This window comes from Hibiscus syriacus, unplaced genomic scaffold (genome assembly GCF_006381635.1).
Source record: "Hibiscus syriacus cultivar Baekdansim isolate YM2019G1 unplaced genomic scaffold, ASM638163v2 tig00110676_pilon, whole genome shotgun sequence".
NCBI classification, from domain to species: domain Eukaryota; kingdom Viridiplantae; phylum Streptophyta; class Magnoliopsida; order Malvales; family Malvaceae; genus Hibiscus; species Hibiscus syriacus.
This window is the reverse complement of record NW_024062820.1, coordinates 707,238-732,867: the sequence shown is the minus strand read 5'-3', so window position 1 is coordinate 732,867 and position 25,630 is coordinate 707,238. Positions and strand designations below refer to the sequence as shown.

The 25,630-nt window shown below is 38.0% G+C and overlaps 1 protein-coding gene and 2 pseudogenes across 1 annotated transcript; 1 reads left to right on the top strand and 2 right to left on the bottom strand.

The window, feature by feature from the left end:
* Nucleotides 1-9,542: 9,542 nt before the first annotated feature.
* On the top strand, nucleotides 9,543-19,346 carry LOC120137770 (annotated as a pseudogene).
* Nucleotides 19,347-20,046: 700 nt separating this feature from the next.
* On the bottom strand, nucleotides 20,047-21,064 carry LOC120137769 (annotated as a pseudogene).
* A 1,146-nt stretch (nucleotides 21,065-22,210) lies between these two features.
* Nucleotides 22,211-23,827, bottom strand: LOC120137832. The gene is made up of 2 exons (XM_039153484.1): nucleotides 23,221-23,827; nucleotides 22,211-22,903 (listed from the first exon to the last, which is right to left on the bottom strand). The coding sequence occupies exons 1-2, from the start codon at nucleotides 23,758-23,760 to the stop codon at nucleotides 22,226-22,228; spliced, it is 1,218 nt and encodes a 405-aa protein (XP_039009415.1). The 5' UTR covers nucleotides 23,761-23,827; the 3' UTR covers nucleotides 22,211-22,225.
* Nucleotides 23,828-25,630: the final 1,803 nt, after the last annotated feature.

Genomic DNA, 25,630 nt, shown 5'->3' with positions numbered 1-25,630 from the left:
TCGAAGTTTAAGAAGAAGAAGAGATGATGCATTATGCTAACTCCAACATCATTTTCTACTTTTTTTAGAAAAGGATCCCTTAGACAACAATTTTCGAACCTTACAGGGCAGATCATTGGAAAAATAAAGATATCTATCATAACAATATTTAAGTTTTATTACAACCACGTATAAATATTTATTTTTTCAATTGATAAAAAACTGCATCCACTTACGATATAAAATAATGTATTTAGAAAAATATCTATAATTTGAGTGATATCCTCGTTTCAAAGGCTAGTTAACTAAAATAAATTTAAGGGTAAAGTATAGTAATGGTCACTGAACATTTCTAAAGCTTGCATTTAGGTCCATCAACTTTTAAAACTTGCAATACAGTCCCTCAACATTTATTCCGTTTGCAATATGGTCCCCCAGCTTAAATCACTGTTAGAAAATTAGGGTAAATTATATAAACGGTCATTGAACTTTTCAGGTACTTGAATTTAGGTCCTCAACTTTTAAAACTTGCAAAACAGTCCCCCAATAATTTATTTTCTTATTAAATATAGATGTATAGAAAATATAAATGATTCAATTTATATTTAAATGTATGAATCATTTATATTTTTGATATATTTTATTTTTCTTGTAAAAACTAGTATTTAAAATATGTTTATATTTTAATCAAAATATTTCAATATACGAATAAAAATATATTTATATAAATGTATATTTATATTTAGATGTATAAATAAAAAAATATATTCATATATTAATGTATGAATCATTTATATTTTTTGAATATTTTATTTTTAATAAGAAATTAAAATTATTAATTATATTAGAAATACTCAACTTAAGATTATATATATAATCATGAATTATAAATATGAAAAATATAGTTATTAAATTTAGTTTAAAAATATATAAATTTTAAATTTATTCTTTTAAAATATTGTATCAACTAATATTTAAAAAATATATTAAATCTTTCAAACAATTTATCAAATATAATATTTTTTATTGTAAAAAAATATAATATTTTCCCATCATTTATTGCTTTCAAATTTTTTGCCGAAGTTCAAATCTCATTATTTTCATTTTCCATTATATTCTTTTTTTTGGCATTGGTCATACTATTAGTATATGTATTATTGTATATCTCTTAACACAAACGATGGTGTTAGCTTAGTGGCTCCACCCTTTATCTTTCATTTACGTGACTCAGGTTTGAGTTTGCCAAAGACCCAAATTTTACTTCTTTGTAACTTAATTTTCTTCTAATTAGGTGGTGACATGTGTCACCAATAACATATATCATGATCATGTGTTAACACATGTCAGATCCTGGTTAAATGATTAATTTATTAAATTTTATTTAATTTATGACCAAATTGATAGCATATATAAATAATTAGGTGGTGACATGTGTTACCAATGACACGTGTCATGATCATGTGCTAACACATGTCAGATCCTAATTAAATGATTAATTTATTAAATTCTATTTAATTTAGGACCAAATTGATTATATAAATAATAAAGACTGAATGTATAATATGTTGGATATATGAACTGCAAAACTACACCGTTAGCACTGACTGAAAATATAAACAGTAATTAAGAAGAACAGATTCGTAAACCGTGTCGTGGTAAGAACCACTGCCTTAGAAACGAATTCGCCTCGATGTGTGTAATCGCTGCAGTAGGCGGACCGTCCCCCGAGGTTAACACGGTCGCTCCGAATTTCGTACACCCGAAACCGGAGTGGACTGCTGGTGGTATTGCACTTCTGATCGGAAAGCACTCAGAGAGAACTCATAGAGAGAACTTTAGAAAACACTTTGTAAGTGAATTGTGAATGTTTTTGAGTGAGTTGAGAAGCTGAATATAGCTATCTATTTATAGGCTAGAAATAGGGTTAAAATCGTCCATAAAATTTCAGGATTAAACCTCTTATTTGTAACAGCTGAAACGTCTAGATGAACCTGACTCAGAAATAGTCCAGGTTCATTGTATCATTATTCAGCTGTTATAACTCCCGAAATTATATCATGTAACCCCTGGAATTAAATCAAATAACTCCTGTAACTCCTGATATTAACAGCTTGTCTCCTCTGTACAAAGCTGTAAATCAGTCCAGGTACATCTTAACGTTTCTGATTTAATTTAGGAATAAACTGTTTAATTTCTGATAAAAAATAATTCAGCTGTTATTATTTGAAATTCAAACAGTCCTCAGCAGCCTATAAATATCAGTTGATATCTTTCACATTTTCCATTTGTTTCTTTCAAAGAGAAATTCCTCAAGAATTTTCTCTAAAAAGATAGTATCCGCGCGGACGTGTCGAAGACACGTATTACCACGACCACGACCACGACCACGACCTCGACCTCGACCTCGACCTCGACCACGACCACGAGCCGAGCCGAGCCGAGCCGAGCCGTGCCGTGCCGAGCCGAGACGAGACGGACGGACGGCGACGGCGGTGCGCGAGAACCCCCCTTGTTCTCTATCACTCAACAAGGAAGTGGAATGTCAAGCCTTAAATACCATTCCCAATAGTGTTTCCAACACTATGTAGGATTGAGCATTACCAACATTCCCCCACTAATGCGAAAGAAATCTTCTAAAACTCGAAAACAAGTTTTCCAGAAGAGTAATAGCGAGATTAGTTGCTTAAGCACTAGTGAACATATCTGGAACTAGTACATAGTGATGATGAGCAATCCTTCTCTTAGATAAGTGAAACTAGTCTGGAACTTTCTAAGATCAGGGTAAACTCATAACACACAACTAACCCCTTCATCCACCTGAGTCCTCGATGTGTAAGATATATATATACAAAAGTATATATTTGGCCATCTTACCTCAGGATTCTAGTAAGTGTGCTAGAAAAATAGCCCAACATTTTTCATAGAAGGCGGCTAACCCTTCTCACTTACATAGGTTATTTCATCAAGTTTATCTCAACATAAACCACCCTTTAAAAAGGAATATGAAATAATTAAGAGCTTTTGTAATAGCTCAACCTCACAAAGGGTTTGGTGACTTTTTTCAAGTTCATTATAAATGAACCACCCAAACTCTGGACTAAGAAGTCATTAAGAATAAATATTCAACCTCATTTATCGGTAAATTCAATAAGTCCTTCTCACTAGAACCATCCAAATACTTGGATTTAAATTTATTAAGAGTTTAACAAACTCAACCTTTCTGTCAGTAAGTTCATCATTTCCTACCCACTCACTCTGGGTTATGAACTTATTAAGAATAGATATTCAGCCAAAATCGGTAAATTCATCAAGTCTTTCTCACTAAGACCACCCAAAGCCTGGGCTATGAATTTATTAAGAGCAATTAAGCTCATACTGGGCATGCACATTATTCATCATAGGGATAGGCAGTAGGAATGTGCACTATGAGTCTTTCCATGGTTTCGTTTGACCACATGGAACTTAGATAACTAAGTTGGGTATCCACCATGAATTCCTCAACCAATGGGCTTTAGACCCATCCCCCTCGACGAATCTAGGACCAGCTTCCGACTTAACCCTTTGGTAAGTGGATCTGCTAGGTTCCTTTCCGAATTCACATACTCTAAAGAGAGCACTCCATTCTTTATCAAGTGTCTAACTGATTCATGTCTTATGCGAATGTGTCTTTTCTTACCATTGTGTTCTTAGCCACACATATTGCAGCTTGTGAATCACACAACAATGAAACTGGAGGAGTCGGTCTTCCCCACAACGGAATATCTGCTAACAAGCTTCTGAGCCACTCGGCTTCTTGCCCAGCTAGGTCAAGAGCTATAAACTCTGACTCCATGGTAGAACGAGCAATACAAGTCTGCTTTGATGATTTCCACGAGATCGCTGCTCCACCCAAAGTAAAAACATACCCGCTCGTAGAGCTTACCTCATCATTATCAAAAACCCAGTTGGCATCACAATATCCTTCCAATACCGTAGGAAAGCCAACAAACTCAAGTTTCCAATTCACAGTACCCTTAAGATACTTCAGTAAGCGTTTAAGCGCAATCCAGTGCTCACCACTCGGATTATGAGTATATCTACTTAGTCTACTCACAGCATAAGCAATATCAGGCCGAGTATAGTTCATTAAGAACATTAAACTTCCGATTAATTTAGCATATTCAGTTTGGGAAACACTACTTCCTTTATTCTTAACTAGATGTATGCTAGGGTCATAAGGAGTTCGAACAGGGACGACATCAAAACTGTCAAATTTCTTTAGCACTTTCTCTATATAATGTGCTTGACATAAAGAAAATCCCTTCTCAATTTTGGTAACTTTGACTCCTAAGATTACATCTACTTTTCCCAAATCTGTCATCTCAAACTTAGTGGACAAGAAATTTTTAACTTTGTTAATGGACTCAATGTTAGAACTGAAAATCAACATGTCGTCAACATAAAGACTTATGATAACACATTCAGTTTCAAACATCTTCGAATACACACAAGCATCCGAACCATTCACAACAAAACCAAAACTAAGAATAGTTTTATGAAATTTCTCATACCACTGTTTAGGAGCCTGCTTAAGTCCATAGAGTGACTTTTTGAGTCTACAAACTTTGCCTTCCATACCAGGTGCCTCAAAACCTAGTGGCTGCTCCATGTAAATCTCCTCATCTAGATCCCCATTCAAGAAAGCGGTCTTAACATCCATTTGATGTACCTGCAACTTATGAATAGAGGCTAGTGCAAATAATGCACGAATCGTTGAGATTTTTGTAACGGGAGAGTATGTATCAAAGTAGTCTAAACCAAACCTTTGAGTGAACCCTTTGACGACTAACCTTGCCTTGTACCGCTGAATCGAACCATCTGGCCTTAGTTTCTTCCGGAAGACCCATTTGTTGGAGATTGGTTTGAATCCCTTAGGCAAGTCAACTAATTCCCAAGTATGATTAGACATTATCGATTCTAGTTCATCATTAACAGCACTTTTCCAAAAACTAGCATCGATAGATCTTATAGCTTCTTCAAAAGTTTTAGGATCCTCATCTAATAGAAAAATTTGAGCTATAGGATCTGAAATGAAGTCTAAATCATTTATCTCAGAAATAAAGGAAGTAATAAAGTCTGGTCCAAAAGAGGTTTCAACTCTTTGCCTTTTACTTCTTCTAGGCTCAAAATCAATTTGTTCAGAAGACCTAGCAGGTTTACTAGAAGAAGTTGATGGAATATATTCTATTTGTGTTTCAATATTTATTCTCGGTTCCTTTAAAGGAAAAGTATTTTCAAAGAAAACAGCATCTCTTGATTCACAAATAGAATAATCTTGTAAAAGCATGAATCTGTATGCAACACTATTCGTAGCATACCCTATAAACACTGCATTAACGGTTTTAGGTCCGATGGTTGACTTCTTAAAGTCTGGCAAGCCCACTTTAGCCAGACACCCCCACACTTTCAGGTATTGTAAATTAGGAGTGTATCATTTCCACAATTCATATGGGGTAGAATCTAATTTCTTATGAGGAACTCGGTTCAAGATATGAGTTGCCGATAGAATGGCCTCCCCCCACATGTTATCAGATAACCCGGAACTTATTAGTAAAGAATTCATCATCTCTTTTAAAGTTCTATTTTTCCTTTCGGCTATACCATTCTGTTGAGGAAAATAGGGGGCTGATGTTTCATGAATTATGCCATTCTTTTCACAAATATCTTTTAAGAAATTAGATCCATATTCACCACCTCTATCAGATCTAACTCGTTTGATTCTCCTATCTAACTGATTTTCAACTTCTGCCTTATAAATAAGAAAGAAGTTTTCAGCTTCATCTTTAGTTCTTAGGAGATAAACTTTTGTATATCTTGAATAATCATTTACAAAAGTTATGTAGTAGTGTTTTCCTCCTTTACTTTCAGTGTTTCTAAAATCTGCTAGATCAGTATGAATGAGTTCTAACAGTTCAGTCTTTCTATTAGAAACAGTCTTAAAGTGAGGTCTAGTATGCTTAGCTTCTACACAAATCTCACATTTGTTAAAGCTAGTTGTGTCTAGTTTAGGCAGAACATTCATATTCATTAATTTCTTTAAAGCATGAATATTCACGTGTCCTAATCTAGCATGCCACATATCAATGGATTCAACAATATAAGCAGAAGTGGTAGCTTTATTTTCATTAAATTGAGTTTCTATGACAAATAAACCATTGCTTAAAAACCCTTTCCCCACATAATCACCATTTCAGGAAAGTACAAGTTTATCTGCCTCAAAAACTAACTTAATGCCTGCCTTATTCAGAAGCCCACCACTTATCAAATTTCTACGCAAGGCAGGTACATACAGAACATTATTTAAAGCCAGAGTTTTACCAGAAGTCAGCTTGAGTAAAACCTTGCCTTTGCCTAGCACTTCAGAGCTGCTAGAGTTCCCCATGTACACACGTTCACCAGTGTTTCCATCCTCGAACTCGGTGAAAAACTCCTTCCTTGCGCAGAAATGCTTCGAAGCGCCAGTGTTAACTACCCATTCTGAACTGTTCTCCACCAGATTAACTTCTGAGACCACCGCAGCAATGATCTCATCATCTTCTTCTACAACGTGCATCTGTGGCTTGTTGTCATTCTGGCGGTCTGAGCGGTGTTGGCATTGGTAAGCCTTGTGGCCAGGTAAACCGCAGACATAACACTTGAACGTCTTTCCTTCCGGTTTGGCCTTTCCTGACTTCTTGAAGTTGGTAGCCTTCTGTGGTTTCGTCTTTTTGTCTTGATTCCCACGTTTCATGATCTTCTTAAATTTGGACTCAACCAAGTTAGCTCTAAAAGATAAATAACTCATAGAATTAGTAAGCTTATCTTTTAAACGGTTGGCTTCTTCAATCTTCATATGGCCCACAAGTTCTTCAAGCTTCTTATGCTTAAGAGAGTTGCGGTAATCGGACCAGGACTTGGGCAGCTTCTCAATGAGTACATTGGCTTGCAGCACCTCACACATTTGCATCCCTTCAGCGATGATGTCAGCGACTAAGTTCTCATAGTCATGGACTTGATCCATTATTGGCTTGTCGTCTGTCATCTGGAATTTGAGCCATTCGCCGACAACGTACTTCTTGATCCCCGCATCATCCGCACCATACTTCTTGTCGAGAGTGTCCCATATTGCTTTGGCACTCTTTTCTCTAAGGAACATATCAAATAGTTTATTTGACATGTGGCTGAGCAGATGTCCTCGTACCGTCTTGTTATCCTTCTCGAATTTCTCGTAGGTAGCGAGAGCGGCGGCGGCAGTTGCTAAGGTATCATCATTGAGGATCGCATCCGCATCATTACCGACAGCTAGGGTTGGCGGCATGGTAGGTGGTGGTTTGAGCAACACGTAATCAAGATCAAGTTGCTCGAAGAATATCAGAATTCTTTGGGACCACCTTCTATAGTTCTTTCCATCAAGTGCATCGAGCTTGGAAAGATCGGGAATGAGTTTGCTCAAAGGTGTCGACATGATTGCAGTTTATGAAAATTCGTTTCTAAATTGTTGGATATATGAACTGCAAAACTACACCGTTAGCACTGACTGAAAATATAAACAGTAATTAAGAAGAACAGATTCGTAAACCGTGTCGTGGTAAGAACCACTGCCTTAGAAACGAATTCGCCTCGATGTGTGTAATCGCTGCAGTAGGCGGACCGTCCCCCAAGGTTAACACGGTCGCTCCGAATTTCGTACACCTGAAACTGGAGTGGACTGCTGGTGGTATTGCACTTCTGATCGGAAAGCACTAAGAGAGAACTCATAGAGAGAACTTTAGAAAACACTTTGTAAGTGAATTGTGAATGTTTTTGAGTGAGTTGAGAAGTTGAATATAGCTCTCTATTTATAGGCTAGAAATAGGGTTAAAATCGTCCATGAAATTTCAGGATTAAACCTCTTATTTGTAACAGCTGAAACATCTAGATGAACCTGACTCAGAAATAGTCCAGGTTCATTGTATCATTATTCAGCTGTTATAACTCTCGAAATTATATCATGTAACCCCTGGAATTAAATCAAATAACTCCTGTAACTCCTGATATTAACAGCTTGTCTCCTCTGTACAAAGCTGTAAATCAGTCCAGGTACATCTTAACGTTTCTGATTTAATTTAGGAATAAACTGTTTAATTTCTGATAAAAAATAATTCAGCTGTTATTATTTGAAATTCAAACAGTCCTCAACAGCCTATAAATATCAGTTGATATCTTTCACATTTTCCATTTGTTTCTTTCAAAGAGAAATTCCTCAAGAATTTTCTCTAAAAAGATAGTATCCGCGCGGACGTGTCGAAGACACGTATTACCACGACCACGACCACGACCACGACCACGACCACGACCACGACCACGACCACGACCACGACCTCGACCTCGACCACGACCACGACCACGACCACGACCACGACCACGAGCCGAGCCGAGCCGAGCCGAGCCGAGCCGAGCCGAGCCGAGCCGAGCCGAGCCGAGCCGAGCCGTGCCGTGCCGTGCCGAGCCGAGACGAGACGGACGGACGGCGGCGGCGGTGCGCGAGAGCCCCCCTTGTTCTCTATCACTCAACAAGGAAGTGGAATGTCAAGCCTTAAATACCATTCCTAATAGTGTTTCCAACACTATGTGGGATTGAGCATTACCAACATAATAATGTCAATTCCTTTTAACTGCCACTTCATCATTTGTATCAATTGGTAACGACTAGTGGCTTAGTTGAAACAGTTAAATAATTATGTTGTATGATTGATAAATTTAAAAGATCGATGACAAAAGTAAAAAGGGCTAGATAGTTAAGTTGTCAACCTAGTAGTTTACACTTTTATTTATACGTCAAAATAACATTTTATAAATTTAAAATTCGAATTATTTTCAACCTCTTCTATATCCTAACTACTTTTTTTAATTAAAAAATTTCTTCAACAGATAAGAATTATACTAATATATTTATATAAAAAATACGTATCACATGAAATAAGATGAAATTAAATAATAATAAATCTGACATAATTGAATTTAATTGAATTATTTTGGAATTTAGGGTTTAGAATGAAATTGAATTACTTTGGAAATTGGGGTTTAGAATGAAATTGATGACTGTTTTGCAAGTTTTAAAAGTTGGGGGACCTAAATTCAAGTGTCTAAAAAGTTCAATAACCTTTTATATAATTTACCCTAATTTCTAACGGTGGTTTAAGTTGGGGGACCATATTGCAAACGGAATAAATATTAGGGGACTGTATTGCAAGTTTTAAAAGTTGGAGGACCTAAATGCAAGCTTAAAAAATGTTCAGTGACCATTACTATACTTTACCCTAAATTTATTCAACTAATCACTAGGTGATACATGTCGTGTTATTTGACACTAATGATTCAAGGTGCCGTGGAGGATCAATTTTATTTTATTTTATTAAAATTAAGATCAAATAGATAGAATATGTAAGTAATAATGATTAAATATGTAATTATAACAAGTTTTTTAACTGTTATGTCAACTCCTCCGTTAAAAGTTAACTGTCAGTGGTTTGATTGAAATATTTAAATTGTTAACTAGTTAAGAGATGATTGTTATTCTTAAAGAGTCTGGACTCGAACACTTTATATGTGAGAATATTTGAGCGTTTATTTTCAAATAATTAAAAATATTTCAAACAAATATTATCATATAATCACCTTAAATTACTTTAAAAAAACTATTCCAACCCATAACCTTGAAAAGATTCCAACTAATACTCAATCAACAAAACAGAAACCGTTTTTTAATTCATAAATCAGTGTTTTTGAGACAAATGTTATTCGAACAAATGAATGGGGTTACTATGTAAACTGAGATATACATAACGTCATTCATAGCTATTCTCGAGTGCTTACATCAATGTTTTTTTGGGTAAACTACACAGGTGGTCCCTTTTCATTTTGACCAATAATGTTTTGATTCGGTCAATCAGACCACACAACTATTTAAATAGTTCAATCAAACTACTAGTCGTTAATTTTTTATCAGAGGTAATGATGTGACAGTTAATAAAATTGACATAATTCTATATTTGGTCCTTAATATTCACATATTCTATCAATTTAGTCACTATTTTATTTCAATTAAATAAATTTAATCCTTCACTATGAAGGTATCATGTACCACTATATAATTGAAGCCTGAATTTAAATAATTTTAATATTTTAATTAAACAAGTTTTCCCACCAATCAAGTTGTGACACATGTCACCACCTATGTGAAGGGAAAACATATTAATCTAGTCATTATTTAAAATAATTTTAATATTTAAAATTAGTATAATTTGGTGCTTAATATTCACATATTTTAATTCAATTAAATAAATTTAATCTTTCACTTTGAAGATATCATACTATACGATTGGAGACTGAATTTAAATAATTTTAATATTTTAATTAAATAATTTTCTCCTACCAATCAAATTGTGTCACGTCACAACTGAAGGGAAAACATATTAATTTTATAACGAAGATTGGGAGGATTCAAACCAAGGACCTTAAGGAGTCCCTAGTCAAGCCTTTGCCACTAGACCAAATTATTTATTTGGTTCTTAGTTGCACAACTTTTGATATATTGTGTTTAAGGTTATTTTACACGTGTGTAAGTATATATATAATTATTAAAATAAATCTAATAAGTAAATTTTATTATATATATATATAAAATTATATTTAATATAAAATTTAAACATAAAAATGAGTTTAATATTTTTATTTAAGTTATTTTTTATAATTATTTTAAAATAATAATATATAAATTATATTAAAAACAAAATTATATTAAAATTATTTAGAGAATTTAAATCACAAAATAAAAATGATTTTAATATTTTATTTAAATTATTTTTCAATTAAATCCTATTTTTGTTAAATAAAAAAAATATTTTTAATAAATATATTATTTCATGTCAGATTTGAATTTTATCTTAAAAAATTAAGTTGAATTCATATCGGGTGGAGGATGTATAATTTTTGGGTCGAATCGAATCGGGTGAATGATGCAAAATATTTGGGTCGGGTTCGTTAACAGAAACCTGACCTGAACCTGAACCATGCCTATCTCTAGTCAATCCTCCTAAAGTAAACAGATGAAACACCAAACAATTCCTTCCCTATCATATTTCCCGTCCCTTCATTTCTCCACCACCACGACCATTTCAATTTCCATTTTCATGTCATAGAAATTAAAATAACAAAAAGAAAAGAAAAGGAAAAAAAAAAAGAACGTGATTTTTGTTTCTCAAGAAAGAATCAGACAATGCAGCCATAGTTTTGTCCAAACCTTAGTATCTCCATTTTGTTACCTTCTCCTACAACGTCGTTCAATGTTTTCTTCTCCTTGATTCAACAAAGGAAGAGAACGGAGAGACGACAGCGCCCGTAGATGACCAAACGGAGAAACTAGAGGAAAATGAAACTGAAACCGGAGAAAAACATGAAGAGATGGAAAATGGAGTGGAACTTAAACTGTTCCTCCACCATATACCCTGGAAAATACCTTTGAAGATATTGAACAGTTCTTGTCAAATTTCTCCTCCATCATTAAGAAGGAGGCGGCGGCGGAGGCGGAGGACGAGGCCAAGAACAATGTAGAGGAAAATGAGGAGGCTGAGGAGAAGGTGGCCGAGGTGGAAGCAGAGAAGGAGAATGAGAATAACGTGGCGGAGAAGAAGGAAGAGGAAGAGGCGGAGGTTCAAGATGCAGGTTTAGAAATTCCGGAGTTCATGGAAAAATATTTGGATATTTTTGAAGAGAAACTATCCATGCTTGAATCATGCGACACAAGAGTGAAAGGTTATCTAATTCCCGATGATGATCCATTGTTCTTCAAAGCTGTTGGGCAGATGACGAAGTTGTATAAAGATTTATCAGCACACATCAAACCAGATTCGAAACAAGGCCCTCTAATCAACCGCACCAGCACGATTCTAAACCGAGCAATGTGTTATCTCGAAGGCGAATTCAGATTTCTCCTCGAAGAGGAACGCAATGAAGAGACCGATCAGAAACAAGAGGCTGTACAAGAAGTTGCAGAAGAGGATGAAAAAGAAGATGCAGATCAATCCACTGAACCTGGTGAAGACAACAAGCCTGCTGTTGAGGAACCCGAATTCGAGGAATATTCCGAGGAAGCTCTGGCCAACATTAATAAAATAGTCTTCGAGTTGATCACAGGATATTAGAGTATCTACAATACACGATTGTATTCTAGAATATGCAATGTGTGCATATGCTCCTAATATGAGCATTGTGTGTGTGAGTGAGCTGTTAAAGTTTGTTATGAATGTTGGAGTCTGTTTTGAATCTGTTATAGAGGTAGAGTAAACTTGAAGGCACAGCTATTATATAAGCTGGTGTAATGCAGAGTATTTGTTGACTATTAATAAAAAGCTTCATTCGGTCATCTCCTCCATGACAGCATTCTCACACAGGAGGACATGAATTGGAGTGCTGTGAGGTTTACACGGTCACAAGGAGGAATGTTCTTGGGGAGACATTGAAGAATCTTTGTTACGAGAAAATTAGTATAGATGAGGCTCAAAAGAAGCCATGGGAATCATTGGAAAGGGACATTCCTCCATGGATCATGATGTTCAACAATGTGCCGATGTGCACTTTCCCACCGAGCGTAAGCTCGTTCAGATCATATTCTCCGACTATCCGTTTTTATCCGATAGCATCATCACCGACCTTGCACGTTGCTTGTTCCTTCAATTCCTCAGTTTTCCGGAAGCAGCTGCTTTTTGCAAGCTTACACCCGAGAAATTGTTCAAGTTTTCGACATGTACGAGGCCTTGCGAGATAATCTTTCCCCCGTCGATAGTGTGCTGACTAGGGCATGAGCCAAAGAGCTCAAGACCGAAATCACGTCATGCCGTTGTAGGAACGGCAAGGCCGCGGTTTGAATTTTTTGCGATCTCGAGAATTCGATCAAGTCCAATACAGGGAAAACACCAGTCCCCCGTGGGGCGGTTCACCCTTTGACACGCTACATTATGAATTATCTCAAGTATGCATGTGAGTGTAAAGATACCATAGAGCAAGTTTTTAAAGACCACTCCAAGTTTGAAAGAGCCGATTGATCGGAAAGTACAAGAAAAACGACGCGGGAGAAGACCGGTCACCGTTCCAAGAACAGTTGATGAGAATCATGGATTTGTTGGATCAGTCAATCGACGCAAAGTCGAATCTCTACATTGATGTTTCATTGAAAAGCGTTTTCATGATAAACAGTGGATGTTACACGATGCAGAAGATCAAAGGAACGCCCGAGCTCTATGAAGTCGTGGGTGACTGACGCCAGACAGAATAGTGATTATCCTGTAGGCTAGCTCCGACAGACGATTCACAAGAGAAAATTCGCCCAAAAACCAGAGAAAAAAAAGTCTCTAGGGTTTAATAAAATATTATAAAATCAATAACTGTCAAAAGCAGTCCACAAGCCGGACTGTTATAGCTAAAAAAATCGTCTTTATTCGAATTTTGCCAAAAATAGCAAAAATCGTATTTATTCGAATTTTGCCAAAAATAGCAAAATCCCGAAAATCACTCTAAATTGAAATTCGAAATAAAATAAGCAATCTCCCAAAAATCCGGTCTAAATCGGATTTAAATTGACTTCCTAATTAACAATCGAAATATTACCATAAATAGTAAAAAATAACTAAATCTAGTGATTCGGAGGGGAAAACGGCAGAATTTGAGGTTGAAAAAAAGGCCACATGGAGCGTAGCTCAATGTGGAGAGCGTGCGCGTCGAAAAGAGCTTTCCGGATTGGGGTCTTATGCGCGATTCTGACACCTGTAGCCAAAGTTATGGCCAAAAGACTGAAACATACTCAAAACGACCCCAATAAGGAACATGTCACAATCAATTCCCGCCTTTGCGCTGATCTGCCAACTCATGGTATCTCAGCGCCATCAACGTGCAATCTGACAGCTCAGCATCATCTGTCTCAGATCCCCCTGCATCAGTCGCCCCGGGTTGGAAAGAACTCGTCCTCGAGTTCAGAGTAGTGTCATCAGGATCCACAAAACAATGACTCAGGTGCTTCACATTAAAGACATCAGAAGTCTTCAAGTGACTGGGAAGTCGCAACCTGTAAGCATTATCATTGATCTTCTGCACGACCTCACAAGGTCCAATCTTCCGATCCTTAAGCTTATTATACTCACCAACAGGAAAACGATCACGAGTTAATACAGCCCAAACAAAATCACCAACATCAAAAAGTACCTGACGACGATGATTGTCGACCCGAGTCTTGTACTTGGTATTGCTCTCATGAATGGTCTGTTTCACCTGCTCATGGATACCCCGAAGATACTTTGCCATCTCATCTGCTTTAGGACTGAAACGTCCTATACGTGGAATAGGGGCTAAGTCCAACACCCCGGATGGGTTCTGACCATAGACAATCTCAAATGGGCTTAAACCTGTGGTTCTGTTTTTTGATCTGTTGTAGGCAAATTCTGCCTGAGGCAATGCCAAATCCCACTGCTTCGGCTTCGTTCCTGCCAAACACCTTAAAAGGTTTCCCAAACTTCGGTTCACCACCTCAGTCTGGCCATCCGTCTGGGGGTGGTAGGCGCTACTGAAATTCAACTGCGTTCCCAGTTTCCCCCACAGGCTCTTCCAGAAATGACTGATGAACTTAGTATCACGATCTGAAGTGATGGATCGAGGAACACCATGTAAACGCACAATCTCCTTGAAATAGAGATGGGCAATCCGGTCAGCATCCATAGTCTTTCTGCAAGCTACAAAATGAGCCATCTTGGAAAACCTGTCAACCACAACAAAGATAGAATCAGAGGCCCTTTGGGTGCGGGGTAAGCCTAGTACAAAATCCATGCTGACATCGAACCAAGGAGCTTCAGGAACAGGTAAGGGAGTGTACAATCCCGCATTGGTGAGAACTCCCTTAGATCGCTGGCACACATAACAACGGTCCACATAATGGGCCACATCACTAGTCAACTTGGGCCAATAAAATTCAGAAGAGATAAGGGCCAATGTCTTATCTCGGCCAAAGTGTCCCTCATTATGGAGTTCACTTATAATTTGCTGCCTCAATGAACAATCTGGAATGCACAATTGTAATCCACGAAACAGATACCCATTATGCAAAACAAAATCATGACGGTGACCCTCAGTTACCTCCTGAAATATCCTTCCAAAGGAAGGATCAGCTGCATACATATCTGTGAACGTCTCAAATCCTGCAACTTTAGTACTCATGGTGGTGAGAAGTAAGGTACGACGGCTCAGGGCATCTGCGACGCGGTTCAAACTCCCTGCTTGGTGCCTCAGCGTAAAAGTGAATTCTTGCAAGTATGCTACCCACTTGGCATGACGTCTACTCAGCTTGTGTTGGCCATTGATGTACTTCAAGGCCTCATGATCGGTAAACAGAATAAACTCCTTCTGTACTAGGTAGTGACGCCAATGCTTCAGGGACTGCCTGCCTGACTCAGAACACCACCAATGCCAACGCCAGATGCATCACAATTTACCTCGAACACTTTGTCAAAATCTGGAAGTGCCAAAACTGGAGCCTCGGTCATCTTCTGCTTGACCAGTTGAAAACTGGCCTCTGCCTCCTCAGACCACTGGAAATCACGCCCCTTGAGGCACTCTGTGATAGGGGCGATCAGAGTACTGAAATTTCTAATGAATCGACGGTAAAAAGACGCCAAGCCATGGAAACTTCGGATGTCATGTAATGTTCTTGGTCTGGGCCACTCCAAGACTGCATCTATTTTTGACTGATCTGCATGAACACCATCAGTAGACACAACAAAACCAAGAAAAGTCACAGAAGTAGTGAAGAAAGAACACTTCTTTTGATTGACAAACAAGCACTCCGTTTTCAGCATCTCAAAAACAGCACGGAGGTGATCGAAGTGTGAAGTCCATGTCGGACTATAAACGAGGATATCATCGAAGTAAACTACAACAAATTTCCCCATAAAAGGCCGCAAGACCTGATGCATAAATCTCATGAATGTACTGGGCGCATTGGATAACCCAAAAGGCATGACCATCCACTCATACAACCCTTGTGGCGTTTTAAACGCCGTCTTCCACTCATCTCCAGGCCTTATTCTGATTTGGTGGTAGCCGCTCTTAAGGTCAATTTTTGAGAAGATCTTAGAACCAGATAGCTGATCCAACATATCATCTAGACGGGGAATCGGAAACCGGTACTTCACTGTAATTCTGTTGATCGCTCGGCTGTCAACACACATACGCCAAGAACCATCTTTCTTTGGCACTAACAGAGCAGGGACTGCACATGGGCTCATACTCTCTCGGATATAGCCCCTCTCCAACAACTCTTCCACCTGTCGCTGCAACTCTTCGGCCTCCTTGGGACTGAGGCGATATGCTGGTCGATTTGGCAAACTTGACCCAGGAACAAGGTCAATTTGATGCTGAATATCCCTCATAGGTGGTAGTCCAGGAGGAAGATCCTCTGGCATCAAGTTAGAGAATTCTGCTAGCAACCGCTGCACCTCTACTGGTAAATCTGTATCCACGTCTACTGCATTGTTCTCGCAAGGTAGCAAGGCATAGACCACGTCGCCATGCTCAATCTCATCTAAAAACCTGGACATAGAAAGCAGATTAGTATTATGGGTTACTGGGGTAGGAGTAAGTCCTTCCCGCCGGGGTGCCAACACAATCTTTTTTCCCTTGATGCTAAGGGAATATGTATTCTTCCGTCCATCATGAATGACACTGCGATCATACTGCCAAGGTCGACCCAACAATATATGACACGCATCCATAGACACAACATCACACCAGGCATTATCAAAATATTTTCTACCAATTGAAAAAGACACCAGGCATCGCCTATCAACTGTTACCTCACTGTCTTTATTTAGCCATGACAACTTGTATGGCTTAGGATGACGGTCCGTCTTCAACTGCAATTTCTGGACAACCTCCTCGGACACTACATTCTCACAACTGCCGCTGTCAATGATCATTTTGCAGACTTTATCTGCAACTGTGCAAGTCGTGTGGAAAATATTGGTTCTCAACCAATCGTCCCCTGAATCGCCCTTGGGGGTAAGTAGACTCTTGCGAACGACCAGAGTCTCATGACCATCTCCATACAGCACATCATCAGTCTCATCATCGTCATACACGGGTTCGCCAATCTCCTCATTCTCGTCTTCCACGTTTTCCTCAATCAACAAATTTTTGCCCTTTTGACTAGCAGGCTTCCTGCAATCAGTCGCCCTATGCCCTTGTTCACCACAACGAAAACATCTAATAGTAGGGTTAGAATTACCCTGCGGTGGCTGCTGAGCAGGACGGGACTCTTGAGGGCGAACTGGTCGACTGTTGTGATCGCTCCTGATCACTGGTCTCCTGTTTTGCTGTTTTTCAACAGCAAGTGCACGCTGGTATGCTTCCGAAACACTCCACAATGAATGAAGGCTGAGGACATCTTGCAAGGGCTGGCGTAAACCCCCCAAATATCGCGCCACCATCTGCTCCTCCGTCTCAGATAAATCGTTCCGGGCGACCAATTGGTAAAACTCCTCCGTGTAATCATCGACTGATCGCGCGCCCTGCCTCAACGCATGAAGTCGCTGAAATAAGGTTTGCGTGTAGCCGAAGGGAAGGAAGTGGCCCTTCATCTTCTTTTTCATCTTCTCCCAATCAGTGATCTTGGCTTTGCCCTGTCTTTCTCGTGAACGTCGTAACTGTTCCCACCACGCAGATGCTCTGCCCTTGAGTTTGATGGCGATCAGTTTCACTTTCACACGATCGGGGACTTCCTTATATTCAAAAATACGCTCCACTTCATTAATCCAATCCACGAATCCCTCGGCCTGTAATGTACCAGAAAACTCAGGGAGATCGACCCGAAAACCGAGGTCTCCATGACGCTCCTCCCGACCACGGTGCTCCCGGAATCCTGCGCCCCGGAATCCTGCGCGATTGTGATATGGGTTTTCGAAAGTGGAATTTGTATCGTGATCAGAGGCCTCACGATCCTCTAAATCCTGCGCCGCTAGGCGCTGGGTTAATTCTGCGACTTGCCTCTGCAAATCCGCAATCATCACATCCTGAACGCTGCGATCACGGCGTTGGGCTTCCTCATTCGGAACCTGCTCACGACGACCACGACCACGACCTCCAGCCATTGAAACTGGTGAAATTTCCCAAGAAGATGTTGAAGCTCTGACACCAACTGACGCCAGACAGAATAGTGATTATCCTGTAGGCTAGCTCCGACAGACGATTCACAAGAGAAAATTCGCCCAAAAACCAGAGAAAAAAAAGTCTCTAGGGTTTAATAAAATATTATAAAATCAATAACTGTCAAAAGCAGTCCACAAGCCGGACTGTTATAGCTAAAAAAATCGTCTTTATTCGAATTTTGCCAAAAATAGCAAAAATCGTATTTATTCGAATTTTGCCAAAAATAGCAAAATCCCGAAAATCACTCTAAATTGAAATTCGAAATAAAATAAGCAATCTCCCAAAAATCCGGTCTAAATCGGATTTAAATTGACTTCCTAATTAACAATCGAAATATTACCATAAATAGTAAAAAATAACTAAATCTAGTGATTCGGAGGGGAAAACGGCAGAATTTGAGGTTGAAAAAAAGGCCACATGGAGCGTAGCTCAATGTGGAGAGCGTGCGCGTCGAAAAGAGCTTTCCGGATTGGGGTCTTATGCGCGATTCTGACACCTGTAGCCAAAGTTATGGCCAAAAGACTGAAACATACTCAAAACGACCCCAATAAGGAACATGTCACAATCAATTCCCGCCTTTGCGCTGATCTGCCAACTCATGGTATCTCAGCGCCATCAACGTGCAATCTGACAGCTCAGCATCATCTGTCTCAGATCCCCCTGCATCAGTGACAATTGGTGCCGCAATCGATCGTCCGACGTTTGAAACCACCACAAGAGTTACCAGAGAGACGTGGATCAAGCTTTTGGGCTGTATAAGCAACCAGGGACTTACCGTGCGAGGCAAGGTAGTGAAACCGGTGCTGAAAGAGAAATTCAAGATGTTCAACGCCATGTTAGATGAAATACACCGGACACAGAGCACGTGGGTGGTGTACGACAAGCAACTTCAATCGGAGCTGAGAGTGTCGATAGTGTCGGTGGTGATTCCGGCTTACCAGAAGATACTCTGGCTACTTGGATCCTGGAAGACAAGCAGAGAAGTACATCAAGTACAAGCCTGAGGATATAGAGACTTACATTGATGAACTGTCCGATGGGAGAAAGTAATTAATTTCAACAATTCAGGTTAATGAAATTAAATTATTTTTAGCCTTCACCTTTTGTACGAATAATTGGTTGGCTAGTTTTTCTTTTTTCTTTTTATGTGTTGTTGATTTAGAGGGTAAACTAAGCTGTTTGCCTTGGATGGTTTGAACTAAAATGTGCCTTCATAGTAAAGAAACATGCACCCATATTTCTTGTCTATTTAACACACAAACGATTTTAGTGATTAAGAAATTTATTGTTATTCCTAGAAGTGACATATTAGAGATTCAAATTTGAACAAATATAAATATTAAATGTGTATGCGTACTCGTAATTAAGTACCATATATCACAATTTAATTAGTCGTTTAAATATTGGGTTAACTATAGGGAGGATCATTTGTATTTTTGTTTTGTCCACTTTTAGTCATTGATTTCAAAAAACATAAGATATGGTCACTTTCGTTTCTGTTTAATTAAGATGTGGTTACTTTCGTTTTTATTTAATTAAGATGTGATCATCACGAGTTAATTATTGTTAACAATTAATAGAATATGTGACGTGATAGTTGGTATAATCACACATTCGGTCATTGTTATTTACAAATTCTCTCAATTTAGTCATACTTTTAAATGAATTTTAACATAAAATATATATTTTTAAATAAAAATAACATATCTTTAATTTAAGTTAATAATAAAATATATTTAATAAGTTAATATAAAATGTTTTTTAAGTTAATATATAAAAAAATATTATGAATTTAAGTATTTAAAAGTTAATATAAAATGTTTTTTAAGTTAATAAATAGAGCATTTCGTCATTGTAAAGTTCATCAATGCTGGACTTGTCCTCTATCTCAGCGAATTCCCGATGCAGGTACTCGATCTCCGGAGGGATTCGTGCTTTCAGAATTGTTCTATCGGAGAATGGAGGAACGGTTAGCGGCAAACCTCGGGCTGTTTCGCCCCATGAATTGACAAACTCCATAGCACCAATGCCATCAAACATGCAATGGTTCATGCACAAGCCAAGCACAAATCCCCCGCATTGAAATTTGGTCACCTGGACCAACGATTCAAATATATATTGGGAATAATTCAATGTTGCATGAGAGCAAAGTTCAATACATTGGACTCGTAATTAAACATACCTGAGCCACTAGAAGTGGCATCTCTATTATGCTATTAGCACCAGGAATGTCATAAACCAGCTTCCTAAGAGTCTCGGGTTCAGGCTTTGTTATGTCACCAATCTCCTCCATCTTACAATTCGCTTCGGCTTCGAACAAATACCGCCCCTTCTCCGGTGCAGTCTACGATCAGTTTACCCTCCGAACTGATTGTTAGCCGTACGGCAAGTGGATGGTAATGAGAAAGAACCTTTCTCAAGGCATCCTTGATCACTTGAGCAGCATTCTCATTCCCCTTCTCTTCCGACTTGAAGCAATAAATGGTCCGAACAATCACGGAAATGTTTTGGTCGAGATTCGACAGAAAGTACAGACCCTTTTCGGCCTCTTCAGCCGGAGAAACCAGTGTCGGCTCGCCTTGCTTCACGCTAAGACGAGACACTTGGCCATTGGACTTGTCCATTATAACACAACCTTCAATAGTTTCGGCACCCTAAATCATAAAAACCAAGAAATTATCAGACCATAAACATTTAAAAACCTGAGAAACAAAACCAACACCATAGCCAATGCATATGAATGAAGAATCTGTTCATTTCTGAGGAAACAAACCATGTGAAAAAAGCTGAAAGAACTATAGAGAATTGTTGCAGTAACAAAGGATTGCTTGCAGCAGCTGGATGTTGGTCACAAACTTGCGACTGTGTAATTGAACTTGTCAGATATTTATAAGGGCCTGAAGCGAAAACGACATTAGAGGGCATGTAGCCATGTTTGATTGGAGTTGGCAGAGGCTGGAAATTAGTAGGATATCCTGAAAATGAATGTTTCTGGGAAGGAAGAAGATTTGATATTCGGTGCGTATGGGTTGGGGTTGGCGACTGGTCTAGGGGCATGCTTGGTATTTGGTTGGTGGGGTTGGCATCCCAATTTTTATTCATTTTCCATATATTTCCTACTTGCTTGCTTTTTAATTACTCAAAATTTGCTTTTTTCAAACTCTCGAAAACAAAAGAAAATCATTAATTTAAGAATAATAATTATACAATTAACTTTTTAATCCAATTTACTTCTTTCATAACATAAAAATTAAAATGGATATTATTTAATATATTCAATACCTCATTTTATTAAATTAGTTGAGAGTATTTTAAATTCTATTTATGTTCGAGTTAAACAACTTAAAGTTGTTAATTTTTTAAGTTGAATTTAAATTAGAAGGATTAAACTTTTTAATTCAATTCAAAATTAATTAAACCTAAAATCTATTATCAACTAGAATAAAAAAAAATATATCTTTTTGCATTACATCATAAGATTAATTGACAAATCAAATAAATAGACTCTCATCCAAAATACTAGGGCTTCAAAATGTCATTAAAAACAATAATATACATTATCTTGAGGGATTAGTTTTAGGTTAACTACTTCCATAGAATTTTTGGATCACCAACAAACCTAAAGTTTGAAAAATAAAGCAACAAAGTTTCGATTGAAGTTATAAAATTATTGTTCGCTGGTACCATAGAGAATCTACATATTTGAGAGCGTTGATAGTTTATTGGCTAACATTTTTCATCTAAAAGGAGACCTTTTAGTCGTAAAACAAAATATTAATCGTCAAAATACTCTAAAAAATAAAGATCAAAGTGACTATTTAATCAAATATTATGAGACATTGTTATCATTATACCATTTGGATATAGATACCGTGAATTTTGAATTAAATAATATCAAAATTTGAATGCTACAATACACATATACGGTGCAAGATAATGTATATTGTTGTATTGTAGCCATCAATTATCAATTCAATTTACCGATCAAGTCCCCAAACTTGAGCTAAAGAAGCCGAAGATGTGCAGTATCATTCAACGATTTTATCTGCCAGCCAGTTTTCCACGAATGCTGCAGCACGGTCACAGAAGAGTCTTCTACGCAGATCTTATTCGACATTACGGGGCTGCACCCGAGGATGCCAGTGACGAGGCATTTAATCGGCAGCGAATGAGTGAAAACGCCGACACAAGAGGAGGCCGAGGAGGTGTTGGTGGAGGGGAAAGAGGAATTCATGACGTTTATGTCATGAAGTCTGGGGTGATTGTTGGACACCTTTGGAGACATTTCGTCATCGGCATCGTGTTCCACGATGTTCGACACGGTCTTTAGCCGGCTCTTACCGGACTTCTTCTTCGGTTGCCTGTGAACCGAGGTGTTTACACCACGGGTGGTGGTGTTGTGGTTTGTGAACCCTCGGGTCTCGTTTTGGCGTAAGAAACAATCAGACCTCAACTTCTCAGGAAGACAGAGGAGTTTCCCGTTCAAGAATTGAACCATTCGGAATTCGAGTTGCCGGAGAGACTCGCCGGAAGGTGCAGCGAAATCGGGTTGGTATCTTTCCATTAGGCTCAGGACATCAGGTGTGTATATTTCCGATCGGAGGCGTCCCTCCCAGTGCCCCATATCCAGATCCATAAGTACATCAGATGATTGTATATGCGCCTCTGCGAAATTCATCTCCTGCATGATTTTAAAGGATAGGAAAAAGTAAGTATATATACGAGGGAAAATACATGAATCTCACCTTATATCATCAGGACGGAATTAAGATCAAATATCAGAATTCATACATTATTTTATATAATTACCTTTAACATAAAATCCTGCGTTTGACTTTGGTCGTACCAGGATCATATCAACGATATCATATACTACCTTATTCAACTAACAATTAAAGCTGGAAAATTTCTTTCCAGTTAACAACTCCATGCCCCATTCATATATCAATTTCCCTAGTTCTTTTAAGAAGATTGAATAAAAATAAGAGAGGGGTTTACCTTACAAACATAAAGAGCCATGGATCTAGCCCGATCCAACGAGGAGCAATAGACGGCATTAAACCTGACCCCTTGGGAATTTAAGAACACGGCCAACGCCCTGGCTTGGCGTTTCCCGTTTGAGGTCAAGGCGGCAGCGTCGTATCTACTGCCCACGACATCAGGCCTCAAATTCAACTCACACTCGCCGTGGCTTATCAGGTAAACCTCGATCACCATCCGATCATCACTCGAGGAGGGGCCGCGCGTGAGAACCGGAGGAGGCGGCGGGGCTAACGCATTGTCAGAGTCCCAGGCTTTGGCCGAAGGATCCGTCGTGGGAGCGCCGAATGAAGATCGCTGGGGAGAAAGCGGGGATGCCGCCGATGCATGGCAGGGCGAGATTTCGGGTTCTTGTTCCAGCACTTTCTTGACCAAGAGATTGTTTTGGAGTTTTCCGGCGATGGGTCTTTCTTCATTTTCTTCTTCTTCTTCTACCTCGTCGTATTCGTCTTGGCTTTCTTCTTGTTCGACTACATGTTGGGATTCGGTGGAGCCCATTCTCGAGTTGGTTGTAATGATTTGAGAGATGGAAAGAAGAAGATGAAATGGAGGGTGTTCTGTGGGGACGAGACAAATGTACTTCGGTTTGGGCATGCTGCATGAATACATTAAAATTTTAGGGTAAATTATGCGTTTAGTACTTAAATTATTAATTTTGATCTTTCTAGTACCTAAACTTCTATTTTTTTAAAATCATACCTAAAGTTTAATTTTTGTTTCATTTCAGTTCCCCGTTCAAAATTTAATGTTAAGTTTTGAAAATAATTGAAAGTTTAGTTATTTAAATGGACCAAAACTGATAGTTTAGGTACTGAACGAGTTAAGTTTTAACGGTGATGTGCTAAAATGAAATAAAAAATAAATGTTAGATATGGATTTAAAAAAAAATTAAATACTAAAACGAATCAAAACTGATAGTTTAGGTACTAAATGCATAATTTACCCTAAAAATCAAAAAGTTAAATGTATGTTTTCCTATTAGTCCCTGTATTATGTGTAAATTATGAATGTAATCATTGTTATATTTTAATTTGACCATTCTCAATCTTTAAACTTTCTGATCATGACTCAAACGATAACCACTATATATGTTAAGTAAAATTTTATTATTTGACTTCGTATGATGAGAATCATACATTTAGTTAAAGATTTTTTAGAGCTGATAAAACATTTATAAGCCTGAAACCTAGTTTGTATCAATCCAAGCTCTAATCATTCAGGTTACAGAACATTTAAGGCTTAATACAAAAATAATTACTTAAACTATGTTTCGAAAAATGTTTTAGTGCCTAAAGAAATTTTTGTTAAAAAAGTATGTCTAACATTTTCTTAGTTATACTTTTAGATACCTATTGTTGTTTTTTTTATAATAAAATATTATTTTTAAAATTAAAAAAAAAAACTTAATTTATTTATAAAACACCCAAAATTTTAGTGAAATTATAAAAAAACTCTAAAAACTAAAATTTCTTATTTCAATCCTCATTATCAGCCGTCGCCGACCATCTTCAGTAATCAACATTTAATCACCGAATGCTCACCCACCCATCGTCGCTCACCAATTGATCAATCGTTGCCCTTACTGTCAGCCAAATCCCCTAAATCTCTAAAATCATCGGTATCCAATTCACTAATCTTTTAAAATCCTAATCTCAACGATGGAACGACGGAAGAGCAGCAACGGAGTGACAACGAGGAGCACGACCACTTGGGTTTTGATCGGAATTGCACAGTAGTTCGAATAGTGGTGCCAGTGTGGCTTATGAACATAAGGATCGGACAGAATCAACGAAGAACACCAATGGTGGCTTAAAATCTGACGAACCTTTGAACGCTACTCCATGAAAAAATGTGGCAGATTACGATGAAAGGCCAACAGGAGTTTGATCAAGGGTCGACATTGGTGTTAATGAAGGTGATAGCTACGGTCACAGTTGACCGACGACTATGAAAAGGGAAGGGAAAGGGGGGACAAGGGGAGGGGAGCACGGGCACGGACTGTTCGTATTAGGGTTTTTATAATGCACTGACTTTTCAACGCTTTGACTCTTTGAAAATCCGACTAAAATTTAACATTCAAAATAAATACTGAATATTTGACATATCAGAGCATTTGCTATTTACACATTTATAGTACATGCCAACAAATTTCAAATAATGATATCACATATTCAAAACATTCTGATATGATATTCTTCCAAGAGATGTTGTTCTGCCCTTGCTTACTCTGCTGCCTTCCGTGAACCTACGTGTAAAAACAATCACACGCTAAGTCTTGGACTTAGTGAGACATAAATGAGAATAATACAACAATAAAACATTTATGTAAATATTTTCAGGAGAAGCATTTAATACAAAAACACAATAT